This window comes from Vespa mandarinia, chromosome 9 (genome assembly GCF_050613455.1).
Source record: "Vespa mandarinia isolate Hongniang chromosome 9, ASM5061345v1, whole genome shotgun sequence".
Lineage (NCBI taxonomy): Eukaryota > Metazoa > Arthropoda > Insecta > Hymenoptera > Vespidae > Vespa > Vespa mandarinia.
This window is the reverse complement of record NC_140818.1, coordinates 7,365,001-7,382,500: the sequence shown is the minus strand read 5'-3', so window position 1 is coordinate 7,382,500 and position 17,500 is coordinate 7,365,001. Positions and strand designations below refer to the sequence as shown.

The 17,500-nt window shown below is 36.4% G+C and overlaps 1 protein-coding gene and 1 long non-coding RNA gene across 11 annotated transcripts in view; one reads left to right on the top strand and one right to left on the bottom strand.

Moving 5' to 3' along the window:
• Positions 1-17,500, bottom strand: part of LOC118440219 (putative receptor-type tyrosine-protein phosphatase mosPTP-1) — a 336,478-nt gene that overhangs the window by 21,643 nt on the left and 297,335 nt on the right. For 3 of the 10 annotated variants that reach the window (XM_035862935.2, XM_035862933.2, XM_035862934.2), the window contains exons 4-6: positions 16,875-17,056; positions 7,967-8,154; positions 7,733-7,847 (exon numbers count right to left, since the gene is read on the bottom strand). In XM_035862935.2, the coding sequence (XP_035718828.2) occupies positions 7,733-7,847; positions 7,967-8,154; positions 16,875-17,056 (485 nt within the window). The other 7 variants (XM_035862938.2, XM_085659528.1, XM_035862940.2 and 4 more) reach the window with 7 other exon arrangements.
• On the top strand, positions 8,069-11,325 carry LOC118440220 (uncharacterized). Its single transcript, XR_014982631.1, has 4 exons — positions 8,069-8,167; positions 8,370-8,662; positions 8,754-8,772; positions 9,108-11,325. It is a non-coding gene; the product is annotated as an uncharacterized LOC118440220 (long non-coding RNA).

The window sequence follows — 17,500 nt, the reverse complement described above, 5'->3', positions numbered from 1 at the left end:
AGGATCCTTAGTGTCAAAATCGTTGTAGTCGTTGCGGCGTTGTTGTATCGAGCGTCGTTTTGAAACCCGCTAGCCATTTTTCCTTCGTTAAAGAAGGAATGGTGATGGTAGAGGAAGAAGAGGAGAAGGAAAAGAAGGAGAAGAAGAAGGAGGAGGAAGAGGAAGAGGACGAGGAGGAAGTCTTGCCCGAAATTGACTATTTCACGAATTCCACCATTTTCCATCCTCCCTTCGCCTTTTTCATCATCCTCTTCTTAATTTTTTTCTTTCTTTTGATTTTCTTTCTTTCTTTTTCTTTCTTTTATTTCTTCCTCACCTTCGATGGTATTTGTTGTTTATGCTCTCGTGGTATATACGTTCTCTTATGGTCACGTGTCTCTTTCGTCCGACTATTCCACGCTCGGAGTTACTCGTTAAAGTGCATAATGATGTGCACTCTATACTTCCCCCTCTTCGTTACTGCCGAGAGAAAGTTTGCGTCGCCTCATTGTCACTGCTAGGATAACGAGAGAACGTCAAGACGTGTAAAATGAAAATTCAGACTTTTTTCTACTTTTTCTTTTTTTTTTTTTTCATTCATGGAGAAAGAGAGAGAGAGAGAGAGAGAGAGAGAGAGAGAGACAGACGGTAATATATTATATATTCGTATAAGGATACACATGTGAACGTGTAAACAAAATTATATAAATTCAATGTAGGATCTTTAAATTGATTTATCATTCACACTTTAAAAGAGACAAAGAGAGAGAAAGAGAGAGGGAAAGAGAAAGAGAGGGAGAGAGAGAGAGAGAGAGAGAGAGAGAGAAAATAACAAAAGCTTCCCTTCAGAATCACGGACTTTCGCACGATGCTAAAATGAAATTTCTAATTTCCTAGGGACTCTCAACGAACGATAAGATCTTGGATTACGTTGCTTCGTTTCGATGCAAAGAGACGAGTTTCCCCACATCCTCGAGACTTCTAAAAGCTTCTCGATTCTCACGCCGTGTGCGCTGGTACGTGTAAAAAAAGAGTGTAAAAGAGAAAAAGATAGATAAATACAGAAAGAGAGAGAGGGAGAGAGCGAGAGGAAGAGAGAGAAAGAGAGAGAGAGAGAAAGAAGGATATATAGAAGAACAAAGGGAAACAAGGGAGATGAAGAAATGTGCACTTATGTGTGTCCTGTGTGCATATATAGGGGAGAGAAAAAAAAGAGAGAGAGAGAGAGAGAGAGAGAGAGAGAGAGAGAGAGATAGAGAGAGAAAAAAAAGAAGATACAGACAAGGAAAGAGGTAAAAACGAGCTAAAGTACGGTAAGCGTGTTGGATGTAATTGCGACGAGTGCCTCGATTAGTCGGAATTATGCTCTCGATTGTCTCTCATCGAGGATATACCAACCAAGAAGAGGAAAAGAGAGAGAGAGAGAGAGTGAGTGAGAGAGAGAAAGAGAGAGAGAGAGAGAGTGAGTGAGAGAGAGAAAGAGAGAGAGAGAGAGAGTGAGTGAGAGAGAGAAAGAGAGAGAGAGAGAGACTATGACGACGTCAGGTTCACCGTAACAATTATTCAGCCCCTCTGCAACGCTTTAAAGCTATTCCCCCTCGTATTTTTAGTGCGTCAAAACCGGCAGCAAGAGAGAAAAAAGAAAAAGTAGAGAGACAGAGATGTATAGAATAGATAGATAGAATAGATAGATAGATAGGTAGATAGAGAGAGAGAGAGAGAGAGAGAGAGAGAGAGAGAGAGAGAGAAAGGAATGGAGAGAAGGATGAGCGTACGAGGACGCCATGAACAAAGCGATATTCGTGCTGTCATCGTTATACGAGGGCGGGTATGGGGGAGGGAACGTTCCGCCATGATTCTGAGCTTTGAATTAAGCTTTTACGTTTAATACATACGACTCTACATGTACGCATATATACAGTTAGGGATTTAAATAAAAATTGTACGAATTATATATCCGTCGAATTTGAAAATATCTCGATAACTCAGGATTCAATCTGATCTATTATTTTTCAAATATTTTATAATGATAATAATAATAATAATAATAATAATAATAATAATAATAATAATAATAATAATAATAATAATAATAATAGAAACGAAAGAAATTGTTTAGCCTGCTATTTATACGTTATCTTCCTCTTTCTCTTTTACTTTCTCGATGAAAGCTTTATCGAGAATAAAAAAAAAAAAAAAAGAGAAAGAAAAAAAAAAGAAAAAGAAAAAGAAAGAAAGAAAAACAAAAAGAAATCAATCGACAGGAAGAAGGAAGGAGGAAAAGTGACGCTTTGGCAAATGGATTCCTCGGCTTCGATTTATCGGTCTAATCGGATGTTTCCGACGAGAGGATACAAGAGAAAGAGAAATACACAAAGAGAGAGAGAGAGAGAGAGAGAGAGAGAGAGAGAGAGAGAGAGAACGAGAGTTCGACACTACTAGTTTATAGTCTGCTGCTTTTAATAGTCTCGTTCATTCGTCTGGTATCATAGATATATATATATATATATATATATTCATAGAAAGAGAAAGAGAGACAGATACAGACAGAAAGGAAGAGAAAGAGAGACAGATACAGACAGAAAGGAAGAGAGAGAGAGAGAGAAAGAGAGAAACATAACGAGATAACAGCATCATCCGTATACGAGGAAGAAAAATAGAAGAGGAATCAAAGGCATGAAACGGTACCGAAAGCGTGCATTAAAATGCAAAAGGGGGCAGCATCGTTCGGACGTCGAGAGTTGAATCTCTGCGTGCGGAGCAACGGCTCTCCTCCGCCTCTTCCTCTTCCTCTCCTTTCTCAACGTCGTCGAAGGTCGAACGCGAGAGGAATCACACCAAACTCTTTTCTTCCTCGGATTACCCAAAAGAGATATAGCAATATAGAGATTTTTAATAAATAAATAAATAAATATATACATATATATTATATATGTATAAAAAGAAATTTTTTCGAGATTTTTTTTATCAATGCTGACCTATACCATAAATGACTTTAACTTCATAAGAAATAAATGAGAGAGAGAGAGAGAGAGAGAGAGAGAGGAGGCGGGGAAGCAGAAAGAGGTAGACGCCTGAAAGAAAGAAAAAGACAGGATGCTTTAGCGGAAAGAAAAAAAAAAGAAAAGATTTAATACGTCGAAAGGAAGAAATAGAAAGAGAGATCTAAAATCTAGTTTATCTAGTAGTGAAAATCCTGATGACTCAGCTCACACAACTAAGAACGTGGACGAATCATTCGTAACATTACATACATACATCAAGCTATACACAAAGCACATATACACACAATAGAGACATACACACACGCAACAGCACTTATCAAATACACACACAGCAGACAGCATTTACACTTATATACACATTGCAGCAGACACACACACACACACACACACAGAGTAAGTACAGCAGAGCAGAATAGTACAGATACGAGAATGAACGAACACAAGCGGAATGTGTTGTTTCTCTCTCTCTCTCTCTCTCTCTTTCTCTCTCTCTCTCTCTTTACCTACCAGAAGGAAGGTATGTGTATATACACATACACGTATACGTATAGAAACGTACACACGGATGAGGCACGATACGGCACAACGCGGACTACAACGACGACTACACGAAGCGACTACAACGACCACTATTTGACGACGACGACTACGACAACTACAACGACGACGACGACGACGACGACGACGACGACGACGACGACTAAAACGACGACTATGATACGAACAGAGCTCGACCCTATCGACGTTTTCCTCGTTAACTTCCGCTGAAATGAAACAACGAAACAAAACTCGCAGCCGAAAAATATCTAAATACTTTACGACATGATGGGTTCCTTTCTTGTCTTCCCATACGATTAGTCATCTTTTAAAATGACGAAGACTATGACGACGAGGACGACGACGACGACGACGACGACGACGACGAATTTTCACGTGAAAATAAATATATCTTTTCCTATTCGCCGTATACGAAATGAAAATCAATTCGAATTAGACAAGATTTTCTTATTATTTTTCGTAAATATTTTTTAAATGAACGAAAGTCTTTTTTATGAAAGAAAAAGGAAAAAAACAAAAAAAGAAAAAAAATAAACGAAATAAAAAAAAAAAAGAAAGATTTTAACAACACCTCACTATTCTCAATCACATAATTATTCATATAATTCAATTTGCTATGGATATATTTTAAATATAAAGAGATTTCTGAATGATTATTGACTAATACTTGAGACCAGTCTATTCTCCCAAAGCACTTGAAATCCCGAGTAAATCTATATGTGTATACGTTTATATATACACGTATATATATATATATATATATATATATATATATATGTATATACATCGTTCTTTTCAAAGATGAAAACGAACGATAAAGCGATTCAGCTTACTCGAATCATCGACCTGTACCTTTTAATCCCTTAGAATTAAAAACACGATGGAACTCAAAATAGGAAAGAAGAAATTAGAAGAGGATAAATAGATAGATAGATAGATAGATAGATAGATAGATAGATAGATAAATAAGTAGATAAATGGATAGATAGGTCGCCTACCCGATCCATCGACCGTTCCAACTTAACGATTCGGGTACACTACGACCCCTCCTCGTGTATATGTATAGTAGTATCGACCTTCGACCTCGAGCAATGTCCATCCAATGATTTGGCTTCCTTGACTTTAGGATGACAGAACAACAAAGTGTTTGAAGAAAAAAGAAGAAGAAGAATAAGAATAAGAATAAGAAGAAGAAGAAGAAGAAAAAGAAAAAGAAGAAGGAACGTGAATTGATAAAAAAGAAAGAACAATTAGACAAATTCAAAAGGTTTGCATCTTAGAGTGATGCTTCTAATGTTATCTCTCTCTCTCTCTCTCTCTCTCTTTCTCTTTCTCTCTTACTATCGTATTACTCACGCACGAAGCACGACGCACAAACTCGACGTGTCCTTATAGGAAGAGCTACTACACAGGATGACAGAGAAGAGAATTAGATTGAAGAATAAAGGATAATGATAATGATAATGATAATGATAATAATAATAATAATAATAATAATAATAATAATAATAATAATAATAATAATAACAATAACAATAAGGAGAAAGGAGAAGACGATGAAGAAACGAGAAACACACTCGAGCTAAGAGCTCGCGCTCGCTCGGCGTTCACGAGCACACTACTTCTATCTCACGCGCACGCATGCACGCAAACGAAGAGTACACACCTCCTAACTCTGTCCATGCTCTTACCCTCTCTCTCTCTCTCTCTCTCTCTCTCTCTCTCTCTTTCTCTTTCTCTCTTTCTCTTTCTTCCTCTACCTCTCTATCTTCTCTTCCTTTATTATCAAAAGAACCACATCACCTATCTCACTCGACCAACACTATTCCTGTGTATTATATATATATATGTACATATAAATATATATATATATATATACATACACATATATTTTCTTCTTCCCTTTTATTCTACTGTCTTTCCTTTTACATTTCACCTCCTCTTTTTATCCTTCTTTTTCTCGTTGATTTTTTCCCCTCCCCCGACGCCTTATTTTTTTCTTTCCTTTTTACTTTCTTTTCTTTTCCCTTTTTTCTTCTTTTCTCTCTTCTTTTTTTTTTTTTATTCCTTTTTTTCTTTTTGGACTAGAGAAGGATAGACCGAATCGTCTCGTACGTCTCGCGTCACGTTCGCGGCCCACGAACCACACGCACACACACACACATACACACACACGTACACACGCACACAAAATACACACACACACACAGACACACAACGACGGAGACAAACTCCTCCTCGTTCGTTCGGGGAAGAGAGCCACCCGCCACACGAGAGACGGAGTGAAAAATCGTGGAAAATCGATCGTGAAACGCGGAGGCGCGGCTGCAGTGCCGACCGAAACGGCGTGCACAGAGCTTGAACCCTCCTTTACCCCCACCATTTAAACTCCCTTATCCTCTCTCATTCCCCTCCACCCTCCCTTGCCCGTCCACCCGCCCGCTCGCCTCCTCTACCACCACCACCATCCTCTTCTTTCATGTATATCTTTCTCTCTCTCTCTCTCTCTCTCCATCTTCTTCCATCTTTAAAATAATCCCTTTGTTATTATTAACTTATCTTACTATTTTATTTATTACGTTTTCTTTCATTCTCGATGATCAAATTCACGATTTAAATGTTAAAAATTTTTTTTTATAGAATTCCCTTATAGATCTCGCGTATAGAATCAATGATGTCTTCTGATTTTTCGTCGAATGAACAGGGCACGTGACAATGAGCAGACGATCATGGCTATTCCGGAGCGTGCCCTCTCACGAGAGAACGAACGTTGACGTAGAACGACGAGTACTCACCGACGAACCCGAGAGAGGAGCAGCTGGAAACCTGCTGCCGAATGGGCCGACAGTAACGTATTTATATGTATTAGGTGCCACGTGACTTATCTCATTGGATACTTTCTATCGTAAATACTTACATTTGTCATAACTCGATATCTTTTTTTGATATAACACTTACGTATAGATCTTTTCTTTTCTTTTACTTTTTATTTCCTTTCTCTTTTTTTCTTCTTTTTCAGTCTTTTTTTTTCTTTCTTTCTTTCTTTCTTTCTTTCTTTCTTTTTTTCCCTTTTCTGTTTTCCTTTTTCTTTTCATTTTCTTATTTCTCCTGCAAATAACGCAAACAGAGATTCAACTTTTGATTTATCGTAATGATGATAAAAATTTGGAAGAATCTCCTCATTCGTATTTGTGTGGACGCCATGATCTTTCTTTGTTCCAAAAATACAAAAGGATCGCCAGCTGTTCCGTCCTGTTTCAAATACGAAAGAAACCTTACTGTTAAGGTCCTTTAAGGATCAAATTATCTTTTTCTAAAATTGTTAAGATCGCGAATGGAAGGAAATTATTTTCGTTGTTACGTAGTCGTTCCAAAACTCTTCTTCTCTTCGAACGTCGTGCGTATTGCCTCGAAGCATGTTATAAGTAGGTGAATTTGCCAATAGTGAATTCAACCAATGACGGCTCTCCAGGGTAACACGGTAAGAGGGGGTGAGAAGTAGAAACTACGCGAGGAAGTCCAGGATCGTACTCTTCTATTTTGGTGCCACGATCGTTTTACGTTTATTTAATTAATAATACATAATAATAATAATAATAATAATAATAATAATACTAATAATAATAATCGTGTATTTATTCGTAAAGATATTGTTAACATCGTAAGAAATATATTTTCAGTTTTTATTGATGAGGATCATTATATTATTGATACAATCATGTTCAATTTGTAATGCGTATGATTTAATGAAGGATCGAATGAGTTATTTTCTTTTTCCTTCTTTTCTTTTTCTTTTTTTTTTTTCTTTTTTTTCATTTATCGTTACTTTATCTTTCATTCATGATAATTCTATTTACAATTACTATTTTATCGTTTTACGTTTAAAGCCAAGCATCGATCAAATATCAAGCCATCTTACGAGAATCTCGAAATCTATCGTTTTTATTTTTTCGATGAAGTTCCAAATTTTGTTGGAAACGCACGGTCGATAAAATCGATTATTATAAATGATACGTATCGTAAATGTAGAAATTTTCTTTAACGTCTGTATATAACGGGAACTTATTTATCGACGATCGATTAAAAAAGACTAGAGAGAAATCTGTTTTATCGGCTGCTCGAGATACTCGGTCGAGATACGAAAATGATAAATACGAGAAATGGTTAAAAGAGATTATTTTCAATCTTACCTCCTTCGTCGGTCATCACAGAAACTGTTGTGGCTGGTCCATGACCCTCCGGATTGAAAACTTGAAGAGATACGAGATACTGCGTGTATATTTCCAAATTATGAATACTGTGATTCTGAAAAATATAAAAATAAATCATATATATTTATATGTGCAAGAAAACTACAAGTTTTATTTGAGAAGAAAATTGATTTAAAAAAATATGCCAATGTTATATATTGCCTTTCAACTTACGTCTACTGCGGGATCTCGTATGTAGATGTCTTTCATTTCCATATTCGTTTTGTCTCGCGGTCTATATCCAATTCGATATCCAAGAAATTCGCCATGTATAGTGTCACGACTTGGTGGTTTCCATGCCAAATATATAGACGTCGACGACGTGTTGTACGCGCTAGTGATAAGGGGTTTACCTTCGGGAACTGAAAACAGAAGGTGCGATTTTCAAACTTGTGTTACACATACATTCACATCTGGGTTCTATATATATACATACATATATATATATATATATATGTATATACATATATATGTAAATATATATGTATATGTATATACGTAGCACGTAATCGTTTCGCCGCTTTATCGTATAAGAAAATTTATGGAAATATTCTTGGGTACATTAAAACTTCCGCAGGATGGAGACCGTGCTCATTGGAAGTCTGCATTTTGAAATTTTCCATGGTCGACCATCTGCAAGAATCTCAATCGGATTCTAAGTTTTACCAAGGAATCTTTTTATAAATTTACTGCTTGGAACACTCGAGCTAGTTTCATTGCTGCAAATGGAAGTTTAATGGTCACAACGTTCGGAGCTTCCTCGCTTTTATCGCAACAGTTCCCCTTTCTTTGCACCAACCGGCGTACGTATACGTAAGTACGTATGTACCGTGGAAAAATCTTTTCGCAATATCGCCAACTTTTTAACAAGTAAATATTTCGCAAACACTTTACACGAACGTTAGCATCAAATGCGTTATATGGCAAAACTTTTTCTTAATTAAGATTTTTGTTCTTGCAGGATGGTTACTAATCAAAATGTAAAAAAAAGAAGAAGAGAAAGAAAAGAAAAGAAAAGAAAAGAAAAGAAAAGAAAAGAAAAGAAAAGAAAAGAAAAAAAAAGAATAAGAAACAAAAAGAAAAGGGAAAGAAAAAGAATGAAAAAAAGAAGAGTAGTCGTACATTTACGAAAGAAATCCATTTCTTCATAAATTTCTCATAGATCTTTACAAGAGAATTAATCATAAATCATTGAGCCGAGGCGTTCTTTTTTCTCTTTTATTTTCTATTTTTTTTTTTTCCATTTTTTTACCTAATCCTAATAAAAAAAAAAAAGATCGCACGATATATAATTTTATTTCCCAATGAATTCTAGATGGAACGGAATCTTGCAATTAAGCCGATTAAATTCTGCCATGAGGGAATCCCTGACAATGGGAAGGAGAGAGACAAGGTTTCTATGTTGAGGGAGGAGAGTGAAAAACACCTGCGTAATAATTCTCCTGACGGGATAATGTGTTTCGTGGTCCCTTTTCGCCGAGGACGAAGGCAGAAAGCTCGTTGTCCCCGTCAGAACTCGGGAGCTGTTCGAAATAATTAGCGTCCGCATCACTTCTGAAACTCTCCGTCCTTTCCACACACGAGAGAGACAGAGATAGAGAGACAGAGAGAAAGAGAGAGAGAGAGACACAGAGAGAGAGAGAGAGAGAGAGAGAGAGAGAGAGAGAGAGTAACACGAATCACTTACACATGAGAGAGAGCGAGAGAGAGAGAGAGAGTAACACGAATCACTTACACTCTTCCATACGAAGTCTACACACGAGTTGACTAACTCATATTTTGTATGTATATATTGTATGTGTATATGTGTATATACTTTCATGACCATCGCCAACGCGATGGCAGATGAGAAATTGTTGGAGAAATAATTTCAAGACATTTAATGTGCGCCGTACGTCACTGTGGCCGGAACTGATGCGAAACAACTAACCCACCAGCCGAGGCTTAATGTCCACGAGTAAAGTGTTAATTGTGCGAAAGATCGTCATGAGAGAGAGAGAGAGAGAGAGAGAGAGAGAGAGAGAGATAGAAAGCAAAGTTGACCACGCTAGAATGGTATCGAGTTACATGTTATATACGTCGAACGAAACTTTGTGGCACCCTAATTGACGCAAGTTCTTAATGAATCGTAGAGAAGGTAATGTAGAGAAAGAGAGAGAGAGAGGGAGAGAGAGAGAAAAACAATAATTTAGATTACTGATGGAGACGTACATTTATAATTTATCAATATATTACAGCCTAAATACGGGCCTGTAATTAATACATATACTTCGTAATTAAAAAGTTATTTGACGATGCGTCCTCTTTCATTTTGACTGTACAAATTTCATCGGTGTTATGTTTGAAAATGAAACGAATAAAGAATAAAGGAAAAAGATAGAGAGAGAGAGAGAGAGAGAGAGAGAGAAACAAGAGAGAGATAAAATAAAAAAGGAAAAACGAAAAAAGGAAGTATATATCGGTTTCAAAGAGACACATTAGGAATATTTCAAATTTAAAATTACGTTTCAAATTTTAATTCTCTCGAATAGTATATCGTATCAGTCGATTTATTTTTATGCTCTTTTGAAGATAGCTTTCGGTTATCTTTAGGATATCAAAAAAAAAAAAGAAAAAAAAAAGGAAAAAAATATAATGAAAAAATAAAAGAGAATATATCCTCTATGAGAATTCATGGTTACGAATTCACGGATAAATAATTGTTGAATGAGACAACGAGTTATAACGAGTACGTAGGCTTTGTTAGTATGGTTCAGGTGTTGGCGCGATAAGTAGAAAGTGATAAGTCTTTTAGGCGATTTCCGCTCGCCACTTCGCCGAGCAATTTAGCTCACGATAAATGTGAGCTACATTTTTTACCGACGTTAAATCTGCGTTAACTTATTATTACCTCGCGGCGCGGCGTCGAGTTTATGACGGTGCCGTTGGATTTTATGCTTTCGTGAGAAATTATCGGACATACAGATTTTTTGCCAAAGAACGGTAAAATGCTTTTAAAGAGAGACGGAGAGAAAGAGAGGGAGAGAGAGAGAGAGAGAGAGAGAGAGAGGGTAGGGGGTGGTGTTAGTAACGGGACGGAGCGTACGAGAGGGATATTAGTGCTTGATAAGTGTTTTTCCAATCGTTAAGCTTAAAACATAAATATAATGGATACGTAGCGACCCTTTTGCTGGATGTTCTGTAAAAAGTAAATATTTTCTTTTTCTGTTTCTTTTTTCTCGAAAATGTAACATTTTCCAAATCGAAAATCCATATCATTTACATATATATAGCGCAACAGAGTACTTCTTTAATAAAATTAAGAATAATTCTGTAATATTAGAAAATGACGAAGCGAAGAAAATGAAAAGAGAACGTTATAATTTTTACATAATTTTACGTTATTTAAAATCATGCGAATGTCATTAACTAGATAATATCAATCATGGAAATGAGAATGTCTTCCTCCGAGATTACTACGATACTCTATTCTAATTTCGCGTAATTGAAACATTGTTTGGTTTATTATTAAAAAATAATTTTCTAATTAATAACGGAACATCGATGTATTGCACTTTTTTTTTGTTTTTTTAAATAAAAAGAAAAACAGAAGAAAAATAATACATCATTGATTTTGATTTTTCGTAAAAGAAAAAAAAAAATTGTACAAATTTATGATACCAATAAAAATATTTCCATCTTATTCCCGTCCCCTATTGCCAACTACTATCAAAAAAAAAAAAAAAAAAAAAAAGAAAAAAAAAGAGAAAAATATACAGAAAAATAAAACAAAAAAACAAATAAAAACAATATCGAGTATTCTTACATGAAAATCTGTAAGATGATCTAAAAATCTCTCTTGGATATCGGAAACAGAGAACCAATAGATACATACATATATATATATACATATATATATATATATATATACATATATATATATAAATACATATATATATATATATATATATATATATATGTGTGTGTTTATAGAAACACACACGCATTCGTACACACACGCACACGTACACACACGCACACACACAATACATACACGCGAAAGAAGGTAGCTATTTGTAGTATACTAGAACGCCTCTAATTTTCTAACGGTGCTTTGGCAAAAGGGCGAGAGGGAACTTTAACTCGGATGCCACGTCGACGGGTGGGCCGATGGCTAATTGGTGGCTCGGTTGCGCTATATATTTATGGTGGACAGCCGAACGAGGTCCGTAAACGGGAACGAGAAGCGATATACGCGTATCGAAGCTGGACCAAAGTGGTAGGAGAAGTTTCGTTGGTGCCCTATTGATCCGGGAGCGTGGGCTTTCATTTAAGCCATCGTGAATTCCCGTCCTGTACAACGCACTACTCACATGTATATACATAGATGTATATGTACATATGTATACAAACACGTACGAACATACATATATGTGTATATATATATACAGATAAATATACATATATATATATATATATAGTCACACACATTTTCCTATGGACCCAATTTCTCTATTTATCTCTCTTTCTCTCTCTCTCTCTCTCTCTCTCTCTGTGTGTCTCTCTCTTCCTTTCTCTTTCACTCTTGCGGTCTTTAAACCTCTACTTTCTCGTTGCTTCACACGCAAAGCTGATTCAAAGTAGAATTAGATGAACGAAATAAAATTCAATGTACAAATTAAAACCGAAGAAATTCTATGATTATATCTATTGATATTTAAAGATAGATTAGAAATAACGTTTTAATTTTGATCGACGATATTCACGTTATAAATGTATCTATAATGAAAAATAAAGAAAAACGTTGTGTATTTATTTCTACATTTCGATATCTTGATAAGATATACTTCTTATGACATACTCTGATAACTAACCGCAAAGGCACAGCAAGAGAATGTTAAGGTAACCGGTATCGTACCTATGTTCACAAGATGAATGCAAGAGGGAATTGTGTGTCTCTTAGTTAGTAACTATCTAAACGCCGAACAAAGTATGATGGTATTAGTAATAGCGATTAGTAGTAGTAGTAGTGCTAGTAGTAGTAGTTACAACAGTAGATATTGACATTTACAAACAAACATCCTCGTTATACGCGTTTCATTCATTGGACTCTATTTGGATCGAATGATCAAGATAATACACTTTAAAGCTTCATCCTATTTCAGTTCAATGAATTTATTGGATTAATGCTAGTTAGGTATCTAGGAAACAAGATAACCTGATATCAAATAAACTGACGATACTCCTACGATTATTACAAACGTATTGAGAATTTACAAATGACTCAATTTCAATTAAGTGTATATGTATATCTTTCCGTCAAATTAATTCACATATGGTACGTTTATTGTATAACAATGAGAACGGAATGAATGAATATTACAAATGATAATTACAAATGTATCAATGCCCATCGATAATTATTCTAATCGTATATCAACCTATACGTGATATAACGATTATAAGTTCGCGATGATCGATAATTATTATTCTCGAATTTTGTCTTATTACGAACAATAATCATTTTCTTGCGATTTACTGAATAGCAGATTGATGTGTTTGAGTTTATTAGAACGATAAAGAGAAATACACGCGCACGCATATATATATATATATATATATATATATATATATATATATATATACAGAGAACGAACTGGCTTTTTCAGATAGAAACGACACATTTCGGATGACAGTCGGTAGGATGGTATTCAAATTAGTTATTGACACAAGTACACGCAATTCCAGGGCGATACGAGCGCATTTGTTCGGCGATGCGGGTCAGTCTCGATAACTAGATAATTATTCTCGTCTCACGTGGTACCATAATGAACCTACCGCACGTTGTACACGCTCACGTACACGTTCGTGTCCATCCACCTCTCTCTCCCCTACCAATACACAATTCCCTTTAACCCCTTCTTCCCCCTTGCTCTATACCATCAGTAGCAGCACTTCGTACACGCATCCTCGATCGCGTTCGCACGTATGCGTGCTTGCGTTCTCGTTTAATAGCTCTGATTCTACATTCCCTTGGATTCGACAATGCTTGGGTCTGCTGCATTTCCGCGTCCCAATTCGCGAGAAACGCTAAAAACGAGCCCCTGATTGTGAGTTTAGAGCGACTATTACGTTAGCCGCGTTCACGTTCCTAGATTTACAGTGTCATCAAAAGTGTCGTCAAAATGTGACGAGAGCGAGCGAGAACATCGTGCTACGCATAAAGCTTTGCCCGATGACTCGTCCCCTTTCTGTCTCTCTCTCTCTCTCTCTTTTTCTCTTTCTATTACATTCTTTCTCTCTTTTTATATCCTTCCACTTTCTTTCTATCTTTTCTAAAGTATGCATTAGTCGAATGGAAAAGTATGTGAAAATTGACGAAATCAGTGCTGCGGAAAATTGAAGACCTGTAAAATCGCTCCATCTACGAGAATATCTTTGTTCAATATACGAGAGATTACTATATAACGTGTATATATATATATTTTTTTATATATATATATATATATATATTATATGTATATATCAAATATACATATACGTACAATTCTCAGAGTATGCATTAAATCCTCGTCCAGAGTTTTCCGCTTCGTTGGTTCCGGATAACGCGATGGTAATGTCCGATATACGAACACGACTCTGCATCGTCTCTTTCTTTTTTATTACTCGTTAAGCTTCCTCGTTAAGCGGACAAGAAATGTACTATTCGCCCGAGTTATTATCGATTGGATATAAGTACGATTAATTGATCGATAAACCGATAAATCCTATGTAGGATATATCATTTTTTTTTTTTTTTATAAATAAATCTTATTTAAGGAATTATATAAGAATTATTCGATTTTTCTTCTCTTTTTTTCTGATTTCAAGGTTGATCGTAGAACCTATTTGTTGCACGTGCATTTTTCTCTCTCTCTCTCTCTCTCTCTCTCTCTTTTTCTCTATTTCTCTATTTCTTTTTCTATCGTTTAAGTCACACGAAACACGCCGTCAAGAACTAATAGACGCCGTTGTCGTCGTCGTCGTCGTCGTCGTCGTCGTCGTTCCTTCTCATCTCATCTCTAAGCTGAGTTGTATGGATCTACGCCAAACTTCTTGCAAGCCACCATTTCTTCTTGCGATCAGGCTAGAACGGATGGCGCGCCGTTACAGCGATAAAACGGAAATTACGCTTCTTCTGTGTTACCCCTCCCTTCTCCCCTTCGAAAGAGATCGCAAAAGAGAGAGAGAGAGAGAGAGAGAGAGAGAGAGAGTTAGAAAAAGAGAAAAAAATTCACGTTTTGTTATATTTTCTCGAGCATGGGAGATATAAAAAAATCACTTCGTTGAACATCGAAAAAAGGTGGGAAAAAAAAGGAAGAAATTCAAATTTTATCATTAAGCTACCATTGAAGCCGCTCCGAGTATTAGAATATTTTCAAGCACAAAAGGGAGAAAGGAGATGGAGAAATGAAGAACGAAAAAAAAAAAAAATGAAAGAAAGAAAGAAAGAAAGAAAAAAGAAAAGTAGGGAAGAAAAAGGAAAAAAGAAAAATGATATAAAATAAAAGGAGAAAGATTGAACACGAAAGTAATAAATAAATGTAATTAAATTCTTTGGATTCCTCCTGTATCCTCTACTTTTTCCTTCTCTTTCTCTTTTTCTAAATATAACGCCATAGTACTGGGTCAAGTATTAAAGAGCTCGAATCTTTGTGCTAAAGAGAAGGACGAACCACCATGAGCATTAATTAAAAGCAACGAGGGCTTTTCGATCGGACGATAAATCTCAGTTGAGCTGCTACCACAACCTTCGTCCTTCTCTTTCTTCAAGCCCATTTCAAAGTCCTCTTCCTTCTCTTCCTTTTCCTTCTTCTTTTCCTTCCTATTTCTCCTGTACCTCTTTTCCTCTTACTCCTCTTTCAATTCTTCCAGTCTACTCTACGAACTCTTTCCTTCTAATTCCAGTCGCGCGGAATTGCCTCTTCGTGCACGACCAAGCCGCTAATTGTCCTAGCCCACGATCGGTACACGGAGAATTTAGGTCGAGCAAGAGTTTGGGGTAGGATAGAGTATAGGGTAAAGTGGGGTGAGGTGGGGTTAGGATAGAGTTGGGGGAAAAGGGTAGGTTAGTGCTCACGTACGTTACGAAGGCGCCCAGAGAACTGGCAAACTTTGTCGGCCATAGGAACGAAGTGTACAGGAGTATACAGGTGGATGTCGTTGAATCCTTGCTGCGTTTACAGAATTTATAGGGCTAGCGCGTACGACGGCTCAACCTATTTTCTCTCTTTCTCTTATGCTATTCCCTCCATCTCTCGTAGGAAGTGTGAGACTAAAACGTCAAGTGGAAGAAAGAAAGAAGAGAAATAGAGAGAGAGAGAGAGAGAGAGAGAGAGAGAGAGAGAGAGAGAGAGAATAAAGGGTGAAAACGTTGAGAATGTATGAGAATAAGTGAGAAAGAAAATTACACACACCACTCTTGCGTCTCACTGCAATTAGTGCCTCTTTAGTCACGGGCACTGCCAACAACCTGGCTTGTGCACGAGAGCGAGCGCGCGCGAACCTGAAGGGCCGACCAGACTAACTACTTTCAACATTCTTCTTTTTCTTCTTCTTCTTCTTCTTCTTCGACTACTCCTCCTCCTCCTTCTCACTCTCTTTCTCTCTCTCTCTCTCTCTCTCTTTCTCTTTCTCTTTTTCTTTCTCTTTTTCTTTTATTCTCACGTCTCTCCAGGCTCAAACCCGTTTACTTTACGCTACTAATGACCGAAGAGCGTGAGTCATTTAATCCTTCTGCGAGGGAGGATTTGCGGAGTCATTGCGCACCTGCTCACAGTCTCTATAATGTGAAATTCGTTTTTGGTACAACCATTTCTCTCTCTCTCTCTCTCTCTCTCTCTCTCTTTTTCAATTCTTTTCTCTTTGTTTATTTCCATCTCTTTCTTTTTATTTTTCATATTATTTGTCATTTGTAAACGATGAAAACGATTGATCAACGTTTCGAGAAAAAAGAATGAAAGAAAGAAAGAAAAAAATGAAAGAAATAAAAGGAATTGACGAGGGACGAGAAATTCTTTGATAAAGAACATAAAAGCAATTATGATCGAACAAAAAGACGTACTCTCTCTCAAGGTGATGATGTAGTAGGATGCTTGACTCGCCTTGCTACGGCCCATCGCGTTTACTGCAGCCACGCGAAAGCTATAGACCGTGAATGGTGTTAAATTCTCAATCGTGTAAACTGTTGCGCTTGTTGGTGTCACTATTTCTTTCATTGCGTCCCAGGAACCATCCTCGTTGACCCTGTGAAACAAAAAAGAAAAAGATGAAGAAGATAAATCTATTGATTATATATATATATATATATATATATATATATAAAGAAATTAAAAAGTGTTTTGCTACAATATTGTAACAAAAATTATTTTACATCAATACTTATTTGATAAATAATGCATAAAAGTTTAAATATTGATATATATATATATATATTTAGAGAGAGAGATAGAAATTAATGGAAACGAAATTGTACGTTCGGTCGATATTATCTCACGAGTTTAACGGATATCTAATCGGGGTTATAAACGTGAAATGTTAATTTGATTTGACGGTTCCCTGGATCGATGTTTCATATCGACGCACACGCTTCTCGTGAGATAATAATCAACGTTTATCGTTTGCTCTAAATATATAACATCGAGCGCTAGTTGACCTCGGTATCTACCATACCTACTATCCATCGAGTTT